The sequence below is a fragment of the Scyliorhinus torazame genome, chromosome 6 (assembly GCF_047496885.1).
Source record: "Scyliorhinus torazame isolate Kashiwa2021f chromosome 6, sScyTor2.1, whole genome shotgun sequence".
NCBI lineage: Eukaryota > Metazoa > Chordata > Chondrichthyes > Carcharhiniformes > Scyliorhinidae > Scyliorhinus > Scyliorhinus torazame.
Window position 1 is genome coordinate 162,741,518 of NC_092712.1, and position 27,895 is coordinate 162,769,412.

Here is a 27,895-nt window from a genome sequence, read left to right on the forward strand (position 1 = left end):
GTGGTACTGGATGTACTGGTCTGCCTATGCATATAGGGTGTCCATGATAACACGGATGCACCTGTGCACCGAGATCCGTGAGAAAACAAATAGGTCCCCACTCGGCAACTGGAACAACCCGTCGCATAGACATTGAGGGCGACCGTCACCTTGACGGTCACTGGGAGCAGGTGTCCTCCCCACACCCCCATGGTGCCAAGTGTGCCATCATCTGGTAGATGTGTCTCACAGTCCCTCTACTCATCTGCAGTCTCCGTCTGCATGCGCGGTCTTCGAACGGCATGCGGTTGCGCTTCACGCGGGGCCTCATGTGGTGCCTCCATGGTACTTCCTCCTCCTCCTCGGCCTGTTGGGTGGCCGGCATTCCAGTCTGTACGACCACCACATGCCACTCTGCAGCCCGCTCCACTGCTGCAGCTTCCCCCTCCTCTCTGCGTGGCCCCTGCTCACACAGTCGCAGGGCATCTCGCAGAGCTGCGGCCATCACCACAGCGGCCAGCATCGCGGGTTGGTGTCCGAATGCAATTCTCTGCAGCGGGTGAAAGGCCAACAAGTCAGCATGGCACATACCTCCGTGCCCATCCAGGTTCCATGGGCTACATGATGACCCCTGTTGGCACTGCGGGCCCCACCCATGCATGTCCCTCGGCCACCCCATACCCCTGCCTCATCGGTATCTGGCCCCGCCGGTGTCCTCGGTCCTGGCGCCTGTCCCTGCTGCCAGGGACAGACATGTTGACTGGCACTGTCCTCATGGGGGGCTGCCTTGGGTGTGGCCCTGGGTGGTCCCAGGTGAGGGCTGGCGTTTAGGTGGGGTGCTCTAGGCCGAGGGGGGGGGGTTGCGGTTTGGGGGGGGGTGCACCCATACGGCCTATATCACTGTGTAGAACCAGGGGCCAGGGTGGGTGGTCAGCAAGATGGCCGCTGTAATGGCAGTCGATGCATGGGCACCGCCCCAGCCCTGTGGGGGAGGAACCCTGGCTGCTCACCTTGTCCAACCCCCCCATCCTCCGGCCCTGGCCGGGGTTCGGGGGAACCATTGCAGCTAGCACGGTCGGTGTCCGGGCCGGCAGCCTGCAGTCACTCCATGCCATTTCCTACCTCCTCTCTCTCACTCAGCAGCCAGGACGTCAGGTTCACGAATTTTATAACCACAAGTGAACGACTCGACTCTATCAGGAAATCGGCCCATCGGAGGCGGTGAATCACAGAGTCTCTTGAGTATCGGACGTCAGGCCCGCTCATGATATGCCTGCTGTACTTCTAGCCCGCATGGCGAGCAAAACATTTGTACCATTTTCGGAGTGCCAGAGCATCCTGATTTGGCGTCAAACTGGCGGCAACCGCGATTTCAGTGCCGGAAGCTATTCTCCACCAATCGCATTTCGTGATTTTGGAGTCAGCAAACGGAGAATCCCACTAATTTCCTTGTTTTAAGTTATTTTCAATAAAGTAATAGTTTTCGATGCAAAAATGTGATATTTTCAAGTTAATAATAATAATCTTTTATTGTCACAAGTATGAAGTTACTGTGAAAAGCCCCTAGTCGCAACATTCCGACGCCTGTTCGGGTAAGCTGGTATGGGAATTGATCCCGCTCTGCTGGCTTTGTTCTGCATTACACACCAGCTGTCTAGCCCACTGAGCTATACCAGCTCTATTTTTGATTTCTCAGTTACGATTTCTTTTCAGCTTTTCCCATGTTCTGTACCAAGCCAAAAGACAGAGGATCTTGTGCAGCTGATATCCTGCGTTTTTACTTCAATGAAGAAAATGATGCTTGTGAGACATTCAGTTACACTGGCTGTGGTGGAAATGACAATAACTTCATTTCTCTTAAGCATTGCCAAAGGATCTGTCAACCAGGTAAGCCACATAATCACAGGCTCTGATGTTTGCGAAGATGATTAAATTTGTTCAGAACCGTGGATATGTGGAGGTGTTCTGGACAGAAAATTTGAAATTCTGAGTTTCCTGGATGTTCTGCAGATCATAGAATCATGGAACCTCTACAGTGCACAATCTAATTACTTTTTCCATGTTATTCCACAAACTATGGCAAGTAGAATACACCAGTTGTGCAACTCAACAAATGGTCCCCAAGTGTAGTCCCAGCATAATGTACCTGCCTCAAAGTCTTTTGCATATTTTTCTAATAGTTAAACCTGTGTTTAGATTAACAGTGAATTTATTCATTTTGGGATTCGGCATTCAATACATATAACCACCTCATGCTCATATGGATTAGAATAGGCATTAACACAAACAGCTAAGAAGATAAGGGGCGACATTCTCCAACCCCCCGCCGGGTCGGAGAATCGGCGGGGACTGGCGTGAATCCCGCCCCCGCCGGTTGCCGAAGTCTCCGGCACCTGAGATTCGGCGGGGGCGCGAATCGCGCCGCACTGGTTGGTGGGCCCCCCCACTCGATTCTCCGGCCCGGATGGACCGAAGTCCCGCCGCTAAAATGTCTGTCCCGCCGGCGTAAATTAAACCACCTACCTTACCGGCGGGACAAGGCGGCGCGGGTGGGCTTCGGGGTCCTGGGGGGGGGCGCGGGGTGATCTGACCCCGGGGGGTACCCCCACGGTGGCCTGGCCCGCGATCGGGCCCACCGATCCGCGGGCGAGCCTGTGCCGCGGGGGCACTCTTTCCCTTCCGCCTTCGCCACGGTCTCCACCATGGCGGAAGAGACTCCCTCCACTGCGCATGCGTGGGAAGCTGTCAGCGGCCGCACACGCTCCTGCGCATGCGCCGCCCGGAGATGTCATTTCCGCGCCAGCTGGCGGGGCACCAAAGGCCTTTTCCGCCAGCTGGCGGGGCGGAAATTCGTCCGGCGCCGACCTAGCCCCTCAAGGTTGGGCTCGGCCCCCAAAGATGCGGAGCATTCCGCACCTTTGGGGCAGCGCGATGCCCGTCTGATTTGAGCCGTTTTGGGCGCCAGTCGGCGGACATCGCTCCGTTTCCGGAGAATTTTGCCCCTTGTGTCAGAGGGTCGTGATCTGTGATCACAATTGAATTGAAGCAATGGAGTGTACTTCTGGGTTTCCCACCTTCAAGCTGTAATGACTGTGATGCACACCCACATGACGTAATCTCAACTGTAGTTAAATGGCCAGCGCACAATGGGAAATTGGGAGCTGCTTGGGGTGGATGGTGCTTGCAGACTAATGGCAGCACCCAGATTCAATGATGTGTCACAGGACTGACTGTAGCCAGAATCAGGAGGAACTGACCACAAATAGAAGGAAGGACCCTGAGGCATTCACCAAGGTGTAGTTGGAGGTGAACAGAAGCATCAGGTTTTCTTGCCCCGCTCTTGGATGCAGTGCAGAAAGCGGTTTTATAGTCTAGACAGGTGAAAAAAGTGAGCACATTCGCTGATCCTCCTTTCACTCTGTCTCACCAAGTGTTCATCAACATGGCATTTCTCATACCCACTCCATTTCAGCAGCAAATAGACTTGACTTTCTATCAAATTCATCACTTCCCCATTCATCCATCCACCATTGTAACTCAACCCCAATCCTTAGTGTCACAAAAATGTAATTTCCTGTTTCATATATTTTAGGAATATAACTTTTAGTTTGGAGTTCAAAGGAAAGATACATGAAAAACCCTGGTGAGAAAATGATATCAATGAATGACAACTTGCGAGTCTAACATAATGTAGTTTCATTCAGTAATCGGTGCACCCGATATTTCCTATAGAGGGGCTGCAGCTGGAGGACTGGGCGTGGCCATTGTTGACTCATTCAATAATTTACACAGGTTGGAAATGTGTCTTACTCATTGCATGTCAACTTGATCCATCGATAACAGAAACAGCATGATTAATATTCATGTCTACTTTTTTTTCTCTAACACCAAACTCACTTTTTCCTCAAAGCTTTTAACTGATTAATACAAATCCACTTGTATCACTTCTTCTTTCCTGTCATAGGTATTGCTAATTGATTAACCAGTGATGACAACTAAGTAAGGGCCTTCCTAGATTGGTAAGAACCTTTTAACTATATTGTGTTGTCAACTGAACTCGAAATAACACATTTTGGATTGAACTCAGTTGTAGAAGTCAGATTGGTTTGACTTTGCTGTACGCATCGATGGAATCTCAAGTACTAATATCATTCAATTTTCAGGTCTAACCTTTCCTGCATAATTCATCATTCTGATGCTTGTTCGGGTGTGCCAAGTGATAGAATCACTTCTTGGAGGGGGAAATTCTGTCTATCAATAATAATGGTTTGCATTTGTTTAATTCCATTAACAGAAAAAACTCCCAAAGTACATCACAGAGATGTTTGAAAAAGTTGAATTCCCACCAAGAAGGAGATAGATGATGATCCTGGATTTTCTTAAGGGCATTAAAGGAATAGAGAGAGGTGGAAAGGTTTAGCTGGACAGTTGTAGAACATGAGGCCAATATAATAATCTATTATTGTCACAAGTAGGCTTACATTAACAGTGCAATGAAGTTACTGTAAATAGCCCCTAGTCACCACATTCCAGCATCTGTTCAGGTCCACTGAGGGAGAAATCAGAATGTCCAAATTACTGAACAGCACATCTTTCGGGACTTGTGGAAGGAAACCAGAGCACCCGGAGGAAACCCACGCAGACATAGAGAGAACATGCAGACGCCGCGCAGTGACCCAAGCCGGGAATCGAACCTGGCTAATGTATGGGGTATGACCAATGGTGGGAGAACACCGAAGAGTCAGGAATAGAGAGAGGGTAGTCGGCATTGGCAGGGGTGTTGGTTAAGGTTGGAGGAGGTCACATAGATGGAAAGGGATGAGGCAAAAAGGAGTTTTAGCAGAGGATGAACATTTTAAATATGAGGCATTGAGGACAGGAGCAAAAAGTAGTTCATTGGGAGTGAGAAGTCATGTGTTGAAATGTCCCAGCGTACATCCAGACAGAGTTGGCCTAATCAATATCGGGTACCAACAGTCTTAACACTTTTTTTCTACAAGAATATACACGTGTTTTTTAAGGTGACAAATTAATGTATACTACCTGCTCAGAGATTAAATGATAACTTGCAATATGAAGCTATTGTTTTGCCTTTAGTGCTTTCCAAATCTTCTGGAACAACTCTGAGATCAGATTTTATGCGCAGGGGCTGCCACCACCTCATTAATATAAGATTAATCAGTAGGATGAACGTAAGCTTTCTGTTCCTTTTCCCCTTGGAGGAGAGAAGATTGAGAAAAGATTTGATAAATGTATTCAAAATCCTGAGGGGCCTACACTGAGTGGACAGGGAGAAATTGTTCCTGTTCGTCAAAGCATCAGGAATGGGAGGACAAAGCAATGGTAACCTGAGGGAAAATGTTTTTACCCAACAAATAGTTAGAATCTGAAATGCGCTGGCTGAGAGCTTGATGAAGGTATTCTGAATCATGCCTTTCAAAGTGAATGGGATCAATATCTGAAGTGAAAGAATTTGACCGGTTTGGGGGGAATGGAGATGAGTGGGACAAGGCGAATTGCTCTCGCTAAGTCTGAACTTTGGAATAATGGGCTGAATAGCCTCCTTCGTTGTATCCATTCTATGATTCTAACCTTTGAAGAATTTTTAGATGCAGACAAACATTCTACCCATTTAATGAAAAGGTCCTTGTCCACAGGAATATACTTTACTCCCTTTTGCAGATCTGGTCACATGCCCAACTCAGTAAGTTGATTACTGTCCTGTAATGGGTCCTGTAGTAAACAGTTTGGCCAAAATCTACAACTTGATATATACTTTTGAATGTGGGTCTCCATGTCTTGGAGCATGTAGAGCCAAGTACATATTTTGCTTTGATGTATAGCAAATGCAATTCAGGGAAGCACAGTGGTACAATGATTAGCACTGCTGCCTCACGGCACTGAGGTCCCAGGTTCGATCCTGGCTCTGGGTCACTGTCCATGTGCCGTTTGCACATTCTCCCTGTGTTTGCAAGGGTTTCATCCCCACAACACAATGATGTGCAGGATAGGTGGCTTGGCCACGCTAAATTGACCTTTAATTGGAAAAAATGAATTGGATACTCTCAATTTATGAAAAAAAAATGCAAATGCAATTGATCTGTCCAAGTGTTTTGGTCATCATAAAAGTACCATAATAAAATTTCCCAACAGCGTATGGAAACTACTGGTTTATTTTCTCCTCCTTTTGGGGAATCCTGCCTTTTGCCTGTTACATTGCTTATAGTTCCTGATTTACTGCAGTGATGGAGAATAACAATCCAAATCTAGGTGTATTTTACCCACAACTTTTTCTCCTTTCTGCGTTGCAATTAATTCCATGCCAGAAAAATCTTCACCTGTGAAAACAAAAGGTCCCTGTGATGTTGCTACACTTTTTCATTCTTGTCATTTTCGCTTCCACAGGTATGTTCAAGCTCAAATCGAATTTGATTCCTTCTAAAACATCAACTTTAATTCTTTCTTTAGCGTCATAATTCCTTTCTTTGTCTAACCCGAGAACGACCAAGCTCGTACATCCATGGTTAGAATCTGCATAGAATAGAGTTTCAGCTTAGATTACCCTCAGAATCCAGATGCCAGCTTTTCAAAGTCACAGCCCAGTGGTAGGTTCCCAGGATTAGTATTTGTCTATGGATAGAATTCCAAAAATATTTAGTGATACTGAAAACTGAGGCCTGCAGCACTTTTGCTCCATTTCACTGTGGTGTTGGTCACTAAACAATAACCTGAAAGCTTTTTTGGTATAAAGCAATACTCAACCTATTCATCGTGATGCAAACTATCTCAAGAAAGGTTCTCTGAATGAATTCATGACATGCTCAGCAAGAATTCTTCTTTGGACATTGATCTGTCCACTTTCCTAGATCGAAGAGGCAGCTTTCTTTTATGACCAAAAGGGCAAAAATACTGCAGATGTTGGAAATCTGAAATAAAAATAGTTGGAGATGCTGAGCAGGTTAGGCAGCATCTGTTGAGGGAGTCAGTCTGTACCCTATCCCCCAAAAGTACCATGAAAAGTACAGCTCAACAGATCATTGAGTACATGAAAAGAAAAGAAATACATAATAGGGCAACACAAATTACACAATATAACTACATTGGCATCAGGTGAAGCATACAGGGGTGTAGTGTTAATCAGGTCAGTCCATAAGAGGGTCATTTGGGAGTCTGGTAACAGCAGGGAAGAAGCTGTTTTTGAGTCTGTTCGTGCGTGTTCTCAGACTTTTGTATCTCCTGCCCGATGGAAGAAGTTGGAAGAGTGAGTAAGCCGGGTGGGAGGGGTCTTTGATTATGCTGCCCGCTTTCCCCAGGCAGCGGGAGGTGTAGATGGAGTCAATGGATGGGAGGCAGGTTCGTGTGATTGACTGGGCTGTGTTCATGACTCTGAAGTTTCTTGCGGTCTTGGGCCAAGCAGTTGGCATACCAGGCTGTGATGCAGCCAGATAGGATGCTTTCTATGGTGCATCTGTAAAAGTTGGTAAGAGTTAATGTGGACATGTCGAATTTCATTAGTTTCCTGAGGAAGTTCTTTCTTGGTGGTAGCGTCGAAATGGGTGGACCAGGACAGATTTTTGAAGATGTGAACGCCTAGGAATTTGAAACTGCTAACCATCTCCACCTCGGCCCCGTTGATGCAGTCAGGGGTGTGTACAGTACTTTGCTTCCTGAGGTCAATGACCAGCTCTTTAGTTTTGCTGGCATTGAGGGATAGATTGTTGCCGTTGCACCACTCCACTAGGTTTGTTTCCTATCTCCCTCCTCTATCCTGACTCGTCGTTATTCGAGATCCGGCCCACTATGGTTGTATCGTCAGCAAACTTGTAGATGGAGTTGGAACCTAATTTTGCCACGCAGTCGTGTGTGTACGGAGAGTATAGTAGGGGGCTAAGTACGCAGCCTTATGGGCCCCAGTTTTGAGGACTATTGTAGAGGAGGTGTTTAGTCTTACTGATTGTGGTCTGAGGGTCAGAAAGTCGAGGATCCAGTTGCAGAGTGAGGAGCTGAGTCCTAGGTTTTGGAGCTTTGATATGATCTTGGCTGGGATTATGGTGTTGAAGGCGGAGCTGTAGTCAATAAATAGGAGTCTGATGTAGGAGTCCTGTTGTCGAAATGCTCTAGGGATGAGTGTAGGGCCAGGGAGACGGCGTCTGCTGTGGAACGGTTGCGGCGGTATGTGAATTGCAGTGGATCAAGGCGTTCTGGGAGTATGGAGGTGATGCGCTTCATGACCAACCTCTCGAAGCACTTCATTACGACTGAAGTCAGGGCCACTGGATGGTAGTCATTGAGGCACGTTGCCTGGTTCTTCTTTGGCACCAGTATGATGGTGGTTTAGCTGATGGTAGGATTAGCTGATTTCAGCTGTTGGTGATCTTGGGAGGGTGCAGTAATGTGTTTTTTTTTAGAATCAAAATCCCGGTAAAGAACAAAACCACCAATGTTCAAACTTTAAATCAAAAGAATTTCACTACAGAAAAACTAATTCTCTCACCTCTCAGTGTGCCTACCCCTGCAAGCAAACTGTTATAGCCAGCAAACATAACTTTCTTCTGGATTCTGCTGAAAAGAGATGTTCCATGTCCTGTAGTCAGATTGTTTAATATACCACAAACATGCCTGAAACAGAAAATACTCATAGTGAGAATTTTGACCCCTTTTTTCTATACTTTATCTCCCAAGTTGATCACTTACTGGAAAACAATTTTTACAAGAAATTTTCTTTGAGACATCTAGTCATTAAAGGGATCAACACCGTAACATAATACATAAAGTCCTCCCCCCCCCCCCCCCCCCCCCTCCCAAAAAAAAAAAGGGCCAATGCACAAATAACTCCTTGATGAAATTCAGGAAATAATTACCCAAATCCAGAAAACTGCTTGGTTATTTTATGTTGGTGGGAATATCGTAAATTCAGTATAACTATCATTATACATGGTCCTGCTGTCTCTGAAATCCATTCTTGTGTAGTGCCGTTCTACTTTCATCATTACCCCTTTTTGCAACACTGCTCAGTTGACTCAATCTTTGTTTCAATTTTGCAAACTGATCAGAAGTCTGCCTACCACCTATTGTATCAACAATTTAAGACCAGTAAAGAATAATTGTATATCATTATCTCTTGTGATAAAGTAAGTAGATTTGCATGCCCTCTTTTTCTTTAGCACTGCCAATTGAAATCTCTTGTGAATCTTCTACTTCTTCGCCAATCTGTAGCCATCTGGGATGGCCATATCCCAGTTACAAAATGGACACTCGCAAAGAATGCAGGGAAAATTGGACAATACTGAGAAACAAGCAGGTGCAAGGCCTGTCTGTTGATTAGAACCTTAAACTCTCAGACAGAACAGAAACTGCTAAGCAATCTACATACTAATGAGCCATCTCCGGGGACAAAAGGGAAACATTTAGATACACAATGTTAAGGCAGACACCCCGGCGCCAGAAGAGACTAAAACAAAGCAGACCAACAGTCACCTAGGACACGCCCAGCAATCAGGGAACCACCCCTCTTTTGGAGGAAGATCGATACGAATGATTGGGAAAGACCCAATTAATTGAGGCCAAGTTCAAGGCCCGCCCAAAAGCGCGCAAAGCCCTTTTTAGTATAAAAGGTATTCCCCAAAGGAGACTCTTTCTTCTTTGGCCTTGGCTCTCAGCGAAGAGAGACCCGCCGAGTTGCTGCATCAGACCAAGTAAGTTTCAAGCCAACGCACGCTATGAGATAGACGCTCCTAGTTGATATCCTGTAAACAGCTCAACCCAGCAGCCTCAGAACCGAGCAATGGCCATTGTTCCTCTGACTGAGTGGGCACCCGAAGCTAAGTATAGACTTTAGTAATAGTGGTAGTTTAGTTTGTAGAGTTTATGCATGAGTAGATTTGACTGTGTGTAAATGAATGAGCATTGCTTTTGAACTTACTAACTGGTGTATCGAGTCATTGATCAGTATTCGGTTCTGAACCTTGTGGCGGTGTCGAAAGATACCTGGCGACTCTTGAGCAAACGTAATTAAGCAGAGCTAAATTAAGAAACAGCCAAAGTTAGCAACATTTACTGGCGACTCTGGTGGGACTCGACTTAGAAGTGGCCTAACCACTCCGAGAGAACCCAAATTTGAATTGAGAATCCAATTGGAAACAGAAAACCCCTAGCATAAGAACAGTACTGATCAAGCCTCTGAGATTTGGAAGTATGTTAATGCATGCGTACTTACAGGGATATAAGGTAAACCTGAGAGATTTTGTTGCGTAAAACTGTCGGGAGTTTTGTAGCCCGGAAATTAGCGTATGCCGTATCCGTGTTTACATCACCACTTTATCACCCTCTGTTCCAAATCCAGTAGAGAATATGGCAATGAAGGCAATGGAACGCCTTATGAACCCCCAGGAATTCGAGGTCGCAGCGACCAGTAGAGTAGGACAGTGTCCCGTTTGGGAAGATGAGATCAGGAAATATCTCAAAGGGAAACGATGGCCCCTTTGGAGTGAATTCTGCAATAATGACGAAACAATACCCGGGAGTATAGGACATACTTGGTGGGAGAACCTGTCAGAGATACACAAGAAGAGCTTAGGGAAAGCTCGCAAGCCGATGGCAATCGTGTCCTGTTTGGCACAATTGCGAGGCACAGAGGAGGTCGTTGGGACGCTCCGTAGAGAGATAGAGGAGAGAGACAGAACCAGTGAGATAGATGTGAGTGAGGTAGAGAAGGAGAATCGAGATTTAAAATAGCAGTTAGCAGCAAGGGACAGAGAGGTGTATGATGCCAAGCAGGCACATCAGTCTTGTCTTGCACATTTGAACAGTTTTCAGACGCAATATGATAAGGCCTACCAGGACACGCAACGTGCGGTCTCGGTAAGACAAGAAACAGAACAGCAAGTTGAGAAATTGCAGAAACAGTGCAATGATTTAAAAGCAGCCCTACGAGCACTCCATATTTCCACAAATGAACAAAGGCAGAGCTCCGTAGACCACGCAAAGTGCCAGAAGCAAATTGCAGAATTGCAATCTCTGCTTTCCGTTCAAAATGGATTTCAAAATATATTCGGACTCCAATTAAATCAAGAAAATGGCCCCGACTGGCAGGAATTGAACAAGACTGTCCATAGATAGGTACATGGAACATGTACGCAGGAAAAACCCCAGAAAAGGAGAGCGCCCCAACGCCCAACCGAACAGGCAGAACACCCCCCCATGAATCCTGTAACCACACACCGCAGGGCCGCAGGAGAAAGAGAAGCAGATTTCCTTAACACAACCCCGTTAACCATGACCCAATTACGAGCCTCGTGTGGAAAAATTACACTGTTCCTTCCCACTTCAGACCCCCACAAATTTTTCGCTAAAGTCACACAACAGGCGATCGTGTACGGCCTGGACGAAAAGGAGCAAGTGAAGCTCACAGTTTTAAGCCTCCACCCTTTAGTCGTAGGTGCCCACAGAATGTAGGAGGAGGCACACTCCAAGAGATGCGCACAGCGATCCTTGATGCAATCGGCTTTAACAGAGGAGACCCCGTAGAAGGCCTAAATAAGTGTAGGCAAACGAAGACAGAGCACCCCACAGCATTTGCTGGACGCTTGTGGATTCACTTCACTGCAGTTTTTGGAGAGTTAGCCCGCGCCTATTTGTCCCCAAATAATATGGCCAAATGGACCCGAATTCTAGTCTCCCACGCCACAGAAGCAGGACGAAAAGCTTGCGCAAATTACGACCCCTCAGAGGAGGCCCACAATGTAAAATGGGTTTTGAAGAGATTGTCCCGCGCTTGGGAGCAATCAATTGCAGGCAAAACCGCATTTATAACACCCGATGAAGAGCAGGCAGAGATGAACCCAGTTAAAGCTCACCAGAACCCCGCATGGGTAAATGAGAGCAGGAACAGCCAACCCCAGCCCAAAGCTCAGGAATGTTACAACTGTGGACAGCTGGGACACTTTGCATGAGAGTGCAACGCGCCCCAGAAGCAGCAGAGAAACCAACAGACAGGCACCCTAAACAGGAATAGGGCAAAGCCGATCCATAGCGTTAGCGCCCGTTCAGAGAATGCAGACATGAACGGCACTGAATGACTGTGTTCGGGCTCCCCAACGTGGGTCTGCGACACCCTTTGGGACAAGTCCGGTAGACTGGTAGTAGCAGGCAAAGTCCGGGGACAACCCATAGAATTTCTTTGGGACACAGGAGGGTCCTGCACCACACTCAATTTCTCCACGATGTTTCAGCGAGACACATGGCCCACAACAGACACCATCACACTCAGCGGTTTTACAGGCCATTTACAACAGGGACACATCACAGCCTCTGTAGCAATTCAAATAGAGAACATCACAACTAAGCACCCCGTAGTTTTGGTTGATCTGCCCCAGACAACAGAACATACCTTTGGGATCGATTTCATGAGCTCCCATAACCTTTCTTTTGACCCAGTTAACAAGTGTGTTTTGAAAATGGCAAAGGCAGCACGAGCCCCCACTACGCTCACAGTAGGAGAGTACGTAAACAGGATTAGCTCAGTAGGAGACTTCTGGTTCGACCCTCGAGCCATTAGTGCAGACAAACAGGTTAGGGCAGTCCTGTAGGAACATAAAGCAGCATTTTCACAGCACAAGCACAATTGTGGTAATTTGGCTGGCTTTGTGAACATTACAGGTCCCGACCCTAAACCCCGGGAGCAGTACGGATTTCCCCAGGAAGCAGAGGGAGAAATCTCCAAAGTAATAGAGAGTTTGTTGGATCAAGGCGTACTCAGATCAGTAGCCTCCACAAACAACGCACCGAATTGGCCCGTCAGGAAACCGGATGGATCATGGCGACTGACCATTGATTACTGGGAACTGAACAAAGTAACCCCAGCAGCAGCCCCACCGTAGCCACGAGTCCCGAGACCATGGTCAAACAGGGACTCCTGTCAAAATTTGTTTCAGTTTTGGACATTAGTCCATTCCATTGGCTAAAGCGTGCCACTACAAATTTGCCTTTACGTTCCAAGGGCAACAATACACGTGGACGTGCCTTCCACAAGGCTTCCTCAACTCCCTCTCCATTTTCCACCGACAGCTAGCAAATGGATTAGCAAAATTTTCCCGCCCCGATTGTCTGGTCCAGTACGTAGACGACTTGTTACTACAGACAGACACAAAGGGAGAGCACATTTCGCTTCTCGCCGAGCTCCTAGCACTCCTAAAATAAATTGGTTGTCAAGTGAACCCCAAGAAGGCCCAGATTTTGAAAGAAAAAGTGATTTACTTAGGAACAGTGATCACTCATGGTAAACGTGAGATCGAGCAAAAGAGAATTGACTTGATCGTCAAATTGCCCCTTCCACAATGTCTCAGCCCTCCGAACATTTTTAGGACTGGTTGGCTACTGCCGAAACCTTATTGACAGTTTCGCCACTAAAGCAGCGCCCCTATCCGACCTTCTCAAGAAGCAGGCACCTTGGGAATGGATTTCACAGCATACAGATGCCGTGGACACTTTAAAAAGAGCACTCAGCACAGCCCCTGTACTACAGGTCCCAAATCCACTTTCCCCAGATGCAATCGGAGTTGCAAGCACCGACCGAACCCTTTCGGCCGTACTCCTCAAGGAACGCCATGACCAATTACGCCCCGTAGAATACGCCTCACGCGTGTTAGACCCCTTAGAGCAAGGATTTTCTGCCTGTGAAAGGCACCTGCTCCCAGTTTTTTGGGCAGTACAATACTTCGCCTACATTACAGGACTCAACCCCATCACCATCCTCACAGAACACACCCCGACCCAACTATTGTTAGACGGCCGACTTGATGGCACAGTCAGCCAAATCCGCGCAGCCCGTTGGACCCTTCTTTTACAGGGACGGGACATCACAGTGAAACGAACCAAGACCCACACCTTCCTTGACGATAATTTGCAGTATGCAGGCACCCCTCATGAATGTGAGATCATCACCACTAAACAGAACACAGGCCCATTTATTCCCAAAACACCCCCCAGGAAAACAGGTAGTACACCCCAGAGACCCCAGCTCACAGACATGTGCGCACCCCTGAAGATATATGTGGATGGCTCCTCCACAGTGTTAAATGGAAAGAGAATAACCGGTTGCGGTATATATGTAGAGGACGCGTAAGGACGCGCCCTCGATGAAATGGCATTAAAGTTGCCAGGACACTTAGGCTCGCAGGCAGCAGAGCTGGCAGCAATTGCATACATTGTAGACTACCCCGACTCATTCCCGACCCCAGCAGACATCTTTTCGGACAGCTTGTGCATCTGTAATAGTTTGACAGAATTCCTACCCCTGTGGGAAACAAGAGGATTTGTTTCCACAGACGGTAAACCCCTACCCTCAGCGCCATTACTTCACCATATCTTAGAGATAGCGAAGGATAGGAAATACAGAATAATTAAGGTTTGCAGTCATCACCGTTCTCCACCCCCCCCCCCCACTTCCCGGTAACGTTAAAGCAGACGCCCTAGTGAAGGCAGGTTCCTAGGCATGGTTATTTTTGGACCCCCCCCCCGAAAGTGCCCCAGTACACGCAGTTCAGTTCTCACAGACCAATATTCAGGATCTAGCAAAGGCACAGAAAGAGGACGAGAAACTCAGGGAAGTTTTAAAGGGAACCTTCCCAGCCCCATATGATAAATACAGAAACGCAATCACCACACACAACGGTGTGATTTTAAAGGATGGCATTTATATAGTTCCCAGCCAGGACAGGAACCAGATCAGTTGTCAGTTCCATGACAATCATGGACACCAAGGAATTGAACCCACCCTAGCCTACCTCAGACCGCTCTGCTGGTGGCCTGATTTAAAAATCGATGTAACGCTCAACGTAGAGAATTGCTTAATCTGTGCCCAGAATAATCCGGACAGATATGCTAAAAAGGCTCAACTTAGTCATACCCGCCCCGTTAATGGACCCAGGACAAATCTCCAGATAGATTATATAAGACCCCTATCCCCGTACAGAAATGGTTACAAGTATGTGTTGGTGGTCATAGACACCTTCACAAAATGGGTGGAAGCATGTCCATCAAGAACTAATATGGCCAAGACAATGGCTAAAATATTAACACACCACATCTTTACAAGATGGGGCCTCCCACGCAGTTTAGAGTCCGATCAAGGCTCCCATTTCACCGGACGTGTAATGAAAAACGTCCTCACGATTTTCGGCATTAGACAAAAGTTCCATATCGCATACCACCTCCAATCAAGTGGTATTGTAGAACAAATGAATAGGACATTTAAAGCCACCCTCAGGAAAATGGTACAGCAGAATAACAGCCCCTGGGATTCAGTACTCCCATTTACTTTAATGTTTTTAAGAAACACGGTATCCATGTCCACAGAATACACCATCCACAGGATGCACCCCCCACACCCGCATGACCGGACGCCCCATGAAAGGCACTGAGTATTTATTAGGACTGGATTTAGCCAGCCCCGCAGTTACAGCCCTCACACATGAAAATGCGGTTAAACATCTGATACAGAACATAAAGGCAGCCCAACTCGCCGCAGCAGTGAGACTTGGAACCAGGAAGAAACAGAGAAAGGCTTGTTTCGACAAAACAGTACTCGCCACTGAGTTTACAGTAGGGCAACAAGTTATGCTTTCCCTTTACAACCCCAGTTCATTCCTTTCCCCAAAATTTTCCAGACCGTACTCCATTTCGGGCAAAGTCAGCCCCTCAATATACAAAATCACCTATCCCAATGGTAAGTCTGCGTGGTTTCATATAAACCAGCTCAAGGCTTACGGCTAACAGAATAACCACACACACCACATCCTGCTCGCAGCAGCAGATGAGCACACCGCGCCTACAGATGATGTATTCCTACCCTCCCCCACCCAGTCCAGCCCGTCCTCCGACATGATTTCAACTCCGCCCCCAGAGGCACGACTCCGCCTCTCCCTTCCCTCAACCAGCAGCGACAGCGACAGTGATAGCGATCACGTTGACGACAGCCACAGCACACCACGTTATGACTATACCCCTGTACCAGGCCCCACTCCCAGCGACTCTGAGCATGATTCCACTGACCCATTTGAGATTACTTGTATCAAAGCTCCTGAGCCAGACCCACCACCCGATGATTACAGATTGAGGCATAGTAGCTCCAAACTCGAAACACGATTCTGGCACTGAGACAATTCGTTCAGGCTCATCTGGAATGATGAGATGGACCCCAATTCGCCCCAAGCAGCTTTAGCACGGTTACTACAGTCAAGAGTTTGGCAGCCGGGCGAAGATGATGACTTGGGGTCTGACTCCCACCAAACAAATCTCTTTGCGACCCTGTTCGTTATTGAGCAGTGAAGTGTCCAGATGATGGAGAAAAGGAACCAATGGAGAGATACGGTGTCCTTTCTGATGGAACCTGCACCATGTTTGTTGAATGTTTGTTCGTTAGTGTTCATGTTTAGTGTTGTTCCTAAACTCGAAAGTTTTCACGGCCCCATGTCACCATTCCTTTAACGCCCCCTGGCTGTTAATGGAACAAGTTTGTCCCCAGACAATAGTTCAGAGGAACTAGTTTGTCGACAGAACCCGACTCGTAGTTGCTCTCCTAATTCAAGAGGCAGCCCCCCACGTCGACCACATTCTTACCCGTTCTTGCCGGTTGCTCAGGCAGTGGAGAAACAACATTGGTCCCCGCCCTGCCTGAGGACCCCCCCTCTGGTCAGCTACGCTCGGGTAGAGCACAAACGGCATTGATCACCATCCTACCTGGGGATTCCACCCATTTCTTACCCGCCGCGGCCCATACGCACCCCATTTTGGCTTGTTACGTTCAAAATTATTTTGTTTGGTTTTCGCAACCCTTCGGTTGCTTCCCTATGTTATTTACATCCTCAAACACTGGGATGGTAAATCACACAGGCTGCGAGACGGCTCACAGTACGGCAGTATTTTTCTTTGATGTCTAGTCCAAATATTCGGTTTAAAAAAAAAAAATGAGGATGTCACAGATGGTGACCAATTATAAAGGGAAATTGGCAATAAAGGACAGACAGACATACAAGCTCTTAAGCAAGATAATAACAGAAATTATGCTTGCGTTCACAGAACTCCGAAACCTCAGGAACCCCAGAGGAAGATAAAGAAGAAGACCGACAAAGATTAAGACAGCCTTCGTGCTCACATGGATCTTAGCGGGATCCCTTCAGTTGCACGCGGACGCTACCCCCCCGGACCCCTACCACACAAACCGTAAATGATTTGAACCCCTGCAATACACGGAACCCCAAGATAAATAGCCCAGCGACAGCTAGCAACACCCCGACCCGGTGTGATAAGTTCTCACTCTCATGTATAGTCGAAGCACTTTTAGTGCTGGCGATACTTTGCAGTGTCGTGCAAACATTTAGAGTTAGGAAATGGCAAAAGAGAGCATATCGCTCTCGCACCCCGGTATACACGTTTAGGTCCCCCATTTTCAGATTTCACCAGACCCCCAAACCCATTGGGATGGGTTAAAGAGCATCCATTTTTCTTTATGTGTTCTGTGGAATAAAGAGATGTAAACCTCTGTGTCTGACTGCCATGCCAGAGAAATTTGTGCGCTGCTATTTTGTACAGTTTAAGATGTATAGATTATTTTTGGACTGTTTGTATTTTTGGACTGTTTGAATAAGGATAGTTTATTGAGAATAGTTAGAGGTTTCAGTTTTTTTATTTTTCTGTAATACATGTATTAATGTCATAGCGCCCCATAGAGTTTTATGATAATGAATGTATTTAAAATGGTTTCGGTAAAATTGTGTTGCATAGGATAGGACAGTGTAGAGCCTAATTATGGGTGCCCCGGTTGGTCAGAGGATGAAGACGATGTAGTAGTGAGATCCTTCACGCTTCGCGTTGAGATCACAAGAAGACGATGTAGTAGTGAGATCCTTCACGCTTCGTGTTGAGGATCACAAGAAGGGAGTGTAGCCATCTGGGCTGGCTACATCCCGGTTACAAAATGGACACTCGCAAAGAATGCAGGGAAAATTGGACAATACTAAGAAACAAGCAGGTGCAAGGCCTGTCTGTTGAGTAAAACCTTAAGCTCTCAGACAGGACAGAAACTGCTAAGCAATCTACATATTAATGAGCCATCTCCGAGGACAAAAGGGAAACGTTGTTAAGGCTGACACCCCGGCGCCAGAAAAGACTAAAACAAAGCAGACCAACAGTCACTTAGGACACGCCCAGCAATCAGGGAACCATCCCTCTATTGGAGGAAGTTCGATACGAATGATTGGGAAAGACCCAATTAATTGAGGCCAAGTTCAAGGCCCGCCCAAAAGCGCGCAGAGCCCTTTTTAGTATAAAAGGTATTCCCCAAGGGAGAATCATTCTTCTTTGGCCTTGGCTCTCAGCGTAGAGAGACACGCCGAGTTGCTGCATCAGACCAAGTAAGTTCCAAGTCAACGCACGCTACGAGATAGACGCTCCTAGTTGGTATCCTGTAAACAGCTCAACCCAGCAGCCTCAGAACCGAGCAATGGCCATTGTTCCTCTGACTGAGCGGGCACCCGAAGCTAAGTGTAGGCTTTAGTAATAGTGGTAGTTAGTTTGTAGAGTTTATGCATGAGTAGATTTGACTGTGTGTAAATAAATGAGCATTGCTTTTGAACTTACTGGTGTATCGAGTCATTGATCAGTATTCGGTTCTGATCCTTGTGGCGGTGTCGAAAGATACCTGGCGACTCTTGAGCAAACGTAATTAAACAGAGCCAAATTAAGAAACAGCCAAAGTTATCAACAAATCACTGACGAGTATAATTGCTCATCTAAGAAACTCCGTGTTACTGGTTATTGGTTCTGTGGTTCTTGCATGGCTGACGAGCCCGATCGTGGAGCCGCATCTTTGACTGTACACTTGGCAGGTGTTTCCAGGAGATGGGATCGGTCCTTGGACCCTAGATCACTGGTATTCCTTTCTCAGGGTCAGGCTCCTTTTCCCGGCCTCCTCTTCCCCTTGCGTGCCTTTGAAAAATTGTGTCCCTTCAATCAGGAGGTTCCTCCAAGTAGGTCTCATCTGAACAAGCGTCTCCCAGGTATTGACATCTATGTTGCATTTCTTGAGGTAAGCCGTCAGGGTTCCTTTGAAGCACTTCCTCTTGTTCGGGAGCTTTTTTGAGCTGGCAGTCAGGACCCTGACTTCCTGAGCACGTGGCTGGCCCAGCGGAGTAGGTTTCAGATTATCATGCCTCAATGCTGGCGCTCTTGGTTCCTTCACGGACACTGATGTTAGTGTGCCTGTCTTCCAGCTGATGTGGAAAATCTGTATTAGACAGTGTTGATGGTATCACTCGAGGGCCTTGGGGTGGTGTTTGTACATATCCACCTGAGCTGTATAGAAGAGGAGGAAGGACAACTGCCTTGTACCTGATAATCTTGGTACCAGCACGGATGTCACAGTTTCAAAGACTCTTGTGCAGTTTGGATATGATCTTGGATCTTCACTTGGATGTCAGCCTTCGAGGAGAGGTGACTCCCCAGGTGTGGGAAATGTTCCACATTTGTGAGGGTTTCTCCGTTGATCTTGATCCAGGGAGAGACCGGATCTTTCCCTGGGTCAGGTGGGTAAAAGAGTCTTCTTGAGATTGAGACCAATTCTTTGGAATGTTTATCGACGATGTCAAGCATGGCTTGGAGATACTTTTCTGAGAGAGTGGAGATGCCGATATCATCTGCATAGTGAAGTTTCACGAGTGGTCAGTGTCAGGTTCTTCTTGGGTTTCAACTGGTTGAGGTCGAAAGGTTTCCCATCCTTTAGATGATGTTCACTCCACTGGGAAACGTGTTTTTGATCAGGTGAAGAATGGTGGCAATGAAGATGGAGAAAGGGATTGGGGCGATGACACATTTCTGGTTGACTCCAATCTTGACCTCGTAGGTTTCTGTCTTACTTTCTTACTTCCATTGATGAGGGCTGTGATGCGCAATAAATTGCACAAAGACACAGATTGGGTACAACTGGGGCTTTATTGCAGTCAGATGCGTGGCCTCCTGCTGCAGCTGGCGAAATGGCAGGGCACTGGAGGTCACGCATATTTATACAGTTCTCCGTGGGCGGAGCCAGCCGGCAGGAGCTACCGGCGAACCTGTACTGCAGGTCCTACCTTACATCCCATAATACAGTGGTTCACCACAGGCTGTTGCCAACATATTGTCGAAGAGGAGTCAGAGAATGTTGATGAATTTCTCTGGACAGCTGGCCTTTGACAGGGTCGGCCACAGCACCTCCTGATTGAGAGTCAAAGGCCTTGGCCAAATTGATGAAGGCCACATAGTGATCTTGTTCCTGGCATTAAATTATGTCTGCTGTTCCAGGTTTTGTCGGAAGCCACACTACCTTCTGGACGGGTTTCTTCAGAGACTGGGAGAAGACGGCTCGTGAGTATTCATGGTGATGGAAAGCAGGCAGATTTCTCGGTAGTTCCCACAGTCCGCTTTGTCTCCTTTCTTGAAGGAGGTGGCAATGACAGCATCCCTGATATCAGTAGGAATTTCTTCTGATGGAGATGACAGGTGATCTCTTCCCCTCCAAATTTGAAAATCTCCAATTGGATCCCATCCACTGCAGTAGTTTTTCCATTCTTCATGTGTTTAATGGCAGCTTCAACTTCATCCTTGTTTGGTAGGAGTCCAAGATCATCTTTGATGAGGAGTTGGGTGATTCCCTCAAACACATCCTCATCTATGGTTGCATCACAATTTAGGAGTTGGTGTTTTCTCTCAATTGGAGGCCGATATTTTCTCTGTCTAGCAAGAAGGTTCCGTCCTTACCGTTTGAGACCTTGGGTATTGGGTCCATATATTGCCTTGGTGACACTGAAGGAGCCTCGGATGTCATGCTTGTCAATGAGGAGTTGCAGCTCCTTAGCTTTCTCAGTCCATCATTGGTAAAATGCCAGGGCAATGGAGGTCACGCATATTTATACAGATCTTAGTGGGCGGAGCCAGCCAGCTCTCTTTTGTACCTCCACCTTTGCTAATTGATGAGCTCTCCTCTTTGCCTTGCTGAGTATGTCGTTTTGCCAGACATAGGGGGCTTTCCTCCAGTTCTCAATGAGGTCTTGGATGGTGTGGTCATTCTCGCTGAACCTGTCTTGCTATTTCCTAGTCTTGTAGCCAATGGTTTCTTCACAGCTTGAGAAGATGGCTGTCTTCAGCTATTTCCAATTTTCCTCCACTCCCTTAGAATGGATACTTGTTATTTTGGGAGAGGAGAAGGCACCATTGGATGGGATAAGGCAAAGTGGGAGGAAGAGCTGGGCGAGGGTAATGGAGGAGGGGTTCTGGTGTGAGGTGCTCTGGAGGGAGAATGCCTCCACCTCGTGCGCGAGGTTGGGGCTCATATAGCTGAAGGTGGTGTGTCGAGCGCACCTTACAGGGGTGAGGATGAGCCGGCTCTTTGAGGGGGGAAAAGATGTGTGTGAACGTTGCGGGGGGGGGGGGGGGCCGCAAACCACGTTCATATGTTTTGGTCCTGTCCAATGCTGGAGGATTACTGGAAGGAGATTTTTAGGGTAATCTCTAAAGTGGTGCACATGAAACAGGACCCGGGCCCTCGGGAGGCTATATTCGGGGTGTTGGACCGCCGGGGTTGGAAACTGGCGCGGATGTAGATGTTGTAGCCTTCACCTCGTTGATCGCCTGAAGGTGGATCCTGTTGAGATGGAGAGCAACCTCTCCACCCTGGGCCCTGGCGTGATGGATAATCCGATATCTTCTTTCAACATTAACAGCTCCTTACAGAATGATAATAAATTGCCTTGCCTGATATCTAACTCCCAGTCAATACCTATTCAAACCAATCCCAGAAATTGTTTGCATTTAAATTGAATGGCTTGGTCACTTCTTTGAATATCTAATGAAATAAAATAACTCCGTTCTGTGGCATTTGAACATCCAAATTTGGAGCAGGACTAGGCTACTTGTCCCCTTGAGTCTTCTCTTCCATTCAATAAGATTATGGTTGATCTGATTGTAACCTCAACTCCAGGTTCTCACTTACCCCCAGTAACTTTTCACCCCCTGCTTATCAAGAATCTTATCTACTTTTTGCCTTAAAAAAATTCAAAGATACTGCATCTACCACTTTTTGAGCAATAGTCCCAAAGGTGCACAACTGTTTTACAGAAAACAATTCTCCTCATCTCTGTCTTAAAGAGGTGACCCCTTAGTTTTAAACAGTGACCCCTAGTTCTAGATTTGCCCACAAGAGGAACCATCCTTTCCATATCCACCCTGACACAGAGTCTTGTGCGTTTCAGTCAAGTCACCTTTTACTGTTCTAAACTCCAGCGTTTACAAGCCTCGCCTGTCCAATCTTTCCTCATTGGACAACCCACTCGCTCCAGTTATTGGTTCAGTAAACTTTTTCTGGCCTGCTTCCAATGCATTTACACCCTTCATTAAAGATTGAGACTGATGGTGCTCCATATGGGGCCCCACCAATGTCCCATATAGCTGAAACATAACCTCCCTAATTTTGTATTCATTTCCCCTCCCAATTAATAATAACATTTTATTCACTTTCCTGGTTACTTGCTGTAGCTGCATACTAACCTTTCACAATTCACCCATGAGGACACTTGAGATCCCTTTGCATCTTGGAGCTCTGCAACCTCTCGCAATTAGATTAAATGCTGCTTTTTTATTCTTTCTGACAATATGGACAATTGCACATATCCCCATGTTGTACTCCATTTGCCACATTATTTGCCCACTCATTTAATGCGTTGTAGCCTCCTCCTGTCCTGTTCACAGCTTACTTCCCTTCCTATTTTTGAAGTAAGCTGCAGAAAGAAGAGATTAGAAAGGGCAACAGAGTGTCTTTGGTTGGGCTGAATGACTCCCTTCTGTGCTGTATCATTTCCTTGGTTCCGTGATTCTAAGTTTGCAAGGACATAGTTTATTTGTGAGTGAAGCATTTTATTCAAAAAGTACATTCCTTGTGTCTCACAATAGAATTTCTTCAAAGTCAGTTCCACGTTGAACAAAATAAAATTTGTGTCATAGGATTGTTGGGCATAATGGGCACCATTCAGTAGACAACGGTTAAAGTCCGCTTTTGGGTGCGTTTGGCGGGGTGTTCCTCAGCAGCTGCAGTGTCGTGAATCACCTTGTGATCCATTGGTACTTTGCCGTTTTTTTCTTTAGACCTTGGGGAGTTTCTCCCTCCAGAGCCCACGCATAGTCAGCCAAACTGCACTGCACATCGGGGTGTCTTTTGAATGGCTGTCCTGATCTCTAGCCTGCCCCCTCACCCATTCCCCCTCCAACCTTGTCGACACCTATGGGAATCCCCCCTGGGCCCAGCTGGCCCCTGGAAGTGCCCAGGTGGCATTACCAGGGGGATTGCCAGGATACCACCCTGCTCCATTCCCGGCCACCTGGGGGTCTCTAAAGGCCTGCGAGCTCTCCCGAGGTGCCTGGTCTACGTTTGTGAAAGCCAGTGCTAAACTGCGCCTGATTGAGGTCCCGCAGGTACGGCTGTTCACTCCCGGGCGCCAGGTGAAAATGAACTGAAATACGTCACTGAAGAGCAGACAGTAAATGAACGCCGATGATGTATTTTCCAATTGAATGATTATTTATTTACGGGTGCACAGTGGCTCAGTCAAATATGCAGATCTGGATCTCACCCAATGAGGGCTAGATCCAGATCACGCTGGGCAGAGCGAGTCGGGTGACTCCCGATTGTCCCGGTGCAGAGCCTCCATTTGGGCTCTCGCATGATTCACCAGTTGTTCCCAGATCCACGCTGAATCGCTCCCAATAGCTGTACAGGACACCCTAAATATATGCCTTTCCTTGACATGTTGTTTGCTTTTTGGCAGGTGACAAGAAAACAGTGAAAATCAAGAATACTCCTGCTGCACCAGCAAATAGGAAAAGTAAACAAAATCGAAGGAGGCAGTTTTTAAGAAATCCGAAGAGAAAGGATTGAAGGGTTTACCTTTCTCAGCAAAAGTCTGGAGATCTTACAGTTTATTTCAACCTTAATTAATAATCTAGACTGAGGTCAAGTTTTTTCCATATAATTGGAACATGGAAGGAGGCGAGATACAGTCAACTTTTAAGCCTCCTAATATATTCTTATAATAGGTATATTTTCAGATAATGCTTTTGTTTACATTTACTGGGTGTCATTAACTCGGTTTAAGAAAGTGATGTAAAAAGGACAGGCAATTAAAAAAGGAATCATTTGATGCACCAATTGAATATTTTTCAAGCTGGTATATGGGTGCAAAATGGAATACATTTAAAATGGAATTTAAGATGTGGATCATATTAACTAATATCTTGATGTGAGATATGTGCACCTTTTTAGAATCCCTACAATGAAGAAGACCATTTGGCCCATCGGGTCTGCACCAACCCTCTGAAAGAGGACCCTACCAAGGCCCTCTCCTCTGCCCTATCCCTGTAAACCCACCTAAACTCCACATCTTTGGACTGTGGGAGGAAACCAGAGCACCTGAAGGAAACCCATGCAGACACGGGGAGGAAGTGTAAACTCTGCACAGATGGCCACTCATGGCCAAATTGAACCTGGCACTGTGAGGCAGTAGTGCTAACCACTGTGCTACCCATTAATAAATAATAATTTAATTGGGAAATATATTATCATAGCCCATTTCTTGTCTTCTCTTCAGTGACTTACTCCTCAATTCAAAAACACCAGTAGCTTAACTGCTTGCTGCTGGGACTCCACCATTCATTATGATCATGGCTGATCATCCAACTCAGTAACCTGTTTCTGCCTGCCCCAAGAGCTATGTCTAACTCCTTCTTCAAAACATATGTTTTGGCCTCAACTGTTTCTGTGGTTGCGAATTTCACAGATTCGCCACTCTCTGGCTGAAGAAATGTCTCCTCATCTCAGCCCAAAATGGTTTACCCTGTATCCTTAGACTGTGCCCCCTGGTTCTGGACTTCCCTGCCATCAGAAATATCCTCCCTGCATTTGCCCTGTCTAGTCTTGTTAGAATTTTATAGGTTTCAGAGATTCCCTCCTCATTCCTCTGAACTCCATCAACTATAACTGACTCAATCTCTCTTCGTACGTCAGTCTTGCCAACCCAGGAGTCAGTCTGGTAAGTCTTTGCTGCAGTCCCCTTATAACAAGAACATCCTTCCTCATATAAGGACACTAAAATTGCAAACAATATTCCAGGTGAGGTCTCGCCAGGACCCTGTAAAATTGCAAAAGACATCCCTGCTCCTGTACTCAAATCCTCTCGCTATCAAGGCCAACATTTGCCTTCTTTACTGCTTGCTGTACCTGTATGCTTACTTTCAGTGATTGATTTACAAGGACACCCAGGTCACGCTGCACATTACCCTCTCTCAATCTGTAGCTATTCAGATAACAATCTGGCTTCCTGTTTTTGCTAGAAAAGTGGATAAACTCACATTTATCCACATTATACTGCAATTCTCATGCATTTGCCCATTCACTCAACTTGTCCAAGTCACACTGAAGTATCTCTGCATGCTCCTCACAGCTTGCTCTCCCATCCAAGTGTTGTATCATCTGCAAACTTGGAGATATTACATTTAATTCCCTCATCTAAATCATTGATATATATTGTGAATAGATGGGCCCTAGCACTAACCCCTGCCATATTCCACTAGCCACTGCCTGCCACTTGGGGGAAAAAACTGTTTATGCCTACTCAGTTTCCTGTCCGTTAACCAGTTTTCTATCCCTCTCAATTCACAAACCCCAATCCCATGTGCTTTAATTTTCCTAACTTCTTAAATGGAACTTTGTCCAAAGCCTTCTGGAAGATTTTTCAAGCAGGATTCCCGTTTTGTAAATCCCATGCTGACTTTGTCCAATCTTGCCACTCTTTTCCAAGTGCTCTGCTATTAAATCTTTTATAATGGACTCTAGTATTTTTCCCACTGTAGATGTCATGCTCACTGGTCTATAATTCCTTGTTTTGTCTCTACCTCCCTTTTTAAATAGTGGGGTTACATTAGCTACTCTCCAATCTGGCGCAACTGTTCCAGAGTCTATTGAATCTTGAAAGATGACCACCAATGCGTCCACGATTTCCACAGGCCACTTCCTCATGTACTCTAGGATGTAGATTATCAGGCCATTTCTGGAGTGTTATTTGTGTCCTCCTTGGTGAAGAAAGAACCAAAATATGTATTTAGTTGGTCAGCCATGTCTTTGTTCCCCATTATAAATTTCTATGTTTCTGACTGTAAGGGGCCTACATGTGTCTTCACCAATCTGAAACCCTTCCCCTCACATCATCCCTTCAGGCATGTATTCATCCTGCTAGTTCTACTCTCACTCGCATGTCATTCTGGGATCACTACCTTTTGAAGTCCTACTTTTCAACTTACTTCTTAACTCCCTAAATTCTGCTTTTAGGACCTAATCCCTTTTTTCTACTTTATTTTGTTTGCACCGCTGTGCACCACGATCACTGGCTTTCACCCACCCCGTCAAGAATGTCCTGTAACTGTTCCGAGACATCATTGACCCTAGCACTAGGGAGGCAACATACCATCCTGTAGTTTTGTTTGCAGCCACAAAAACACCTATCCTTACAGTCGAACCCCCTATAACTATTGCATTCCTATACTTTTTACGCTTCTCCTGTGCAGCAGAGCCCACTGTGGTGCAACAAATTTGGTTGTTGCTGCTTTTTCCTGAGACACCATTCCCCAAGTAGTATCCAAAACAGTATGGGCGAAATCCCCCCCCCCCCCCCCACGCCGGGTGCGAGAATCGCCCGGACGCCGCGCGAGTCCCACCACGCCGCCCCGACATCCGCACGTGATTCTCCCACCCTCCCCAAACCGGCGCGGCGCGAATCACGGCTGGCCGCTGGGAGAATCGGCGCTTGCCATTGGTAATGGGTGTGCAATGATTCTCCGGCCCAGATGGGCCGAACGGCCTGCCCAACACGACAGGTTCCCGCCAGCGCCATCCACACCTGGTGGCTGCTGGCGGGAACAGCGCAGGAACGCTGGGGGGGGGGGCGGCGTGTGGGGGGGCAAAAGGGGTTCCTGCACCGGGGGGGGCGCTCAAAAGGGGACTGCCCCGCGATTGGTGCCCACTGATCGGAAGGCGGGCCTCTCTGAAGGAGGGCCTCCTTTCCTCCGACGCCCCGCAAGATCCATCCAACATCTTCTGCAGGGCGGCCGCAGGAAGGCGGCAGCCGCGCATGCGCGGGTGACGTCATTTACGTGGTGCCGGTCGCGTCATTTACGCGGCGCCGCTCCTTGTCCCCCGGGGGGCGGGAGAATAGGGGGCTGGGAACGGCCTCCGACGCCGGAGTGAAACACTCCGGTTTTCACTCCGGCATCTGGGCTTAGTCTCCCGATGAGAGAATTGCGCCCAGTATATCTGTTTTGCAAGGATATGGCCACAGGAGAATTTTGCATTGCCTGCCTAGTCCTCTTTCTCTGCCTGATGATCACCCATTCCCTTTTTACTGTGGTATCTGCAGTGTGACCACCTCTCTATACATACTATCCATGATACTCTCCGCATCTCGGATGCTCCACAGTGTCCCCAGCCATCGCTCCAGCTAGGTTCCAGGAGCTGAAACTGGAGACACCCCTTTAATTAAACCTTTGGAAGATATTTGAAGTAATTTCAATTACTCTGAGGCCCTTCTTCCCTGGTCCTTGTCTGTTATTACAGAATATAGCCCTTACAAACTATAAACCATAAAATATACACCTTACAAACTATAAGCGATAAAAGTAATAAATGCTGACCTGACCATATTCACTCTATGAGCTGCTTTCACTTGCCCTGCTTCACCTCAGGAGACCCAAACTCCAAGCTAGCACTCCTCTCTCAGCCTTGCTCTTTCTCACACTCCTTTATCCTCCTGTCTCTTTCTCGTGCTCTTTTATATCCACAGTTCCA

The 27,895-nt window shown here is 46.9% G+C and overlaps 1 protein-coding gene across 2 annotated transcripts in view; it reads left to right on the forward strand.

The window, feature by feature from the left end:
* Positions 1-27,016, forward strand: part of LOC140425119 (tissue factor pathway inhibitor 2-like) — a 94,730-nt gene extending 67,714 nt beyond the window's left edge. The window contains exons 5-7 of one of the 2 annotated variants that reach the window (XM_072509032.1): positions 1,693-1,866; positions 3,944-3,998; positions 23,829-27,016. In XM_072509032.1, coding sequence (XP_072365133.1) covers positions 1,693-1,866; positions 3,944-3,957 — 188 coding nt within the window. In that variant the 3' untranslated portion in view covers positions 3,958-3,998; positions 23,829-27,016. The remainder of the gene's footprint in view (positions 1-1,692; positions 1,867-3,943; positions 3,999-23,828) is intronic. The other variant, XM_072509031.1, reaches the window with a different exon arrangement.
* The last annotated feature ends 879 nt before the right edge of the window (positions 27,017-27,895 follow it).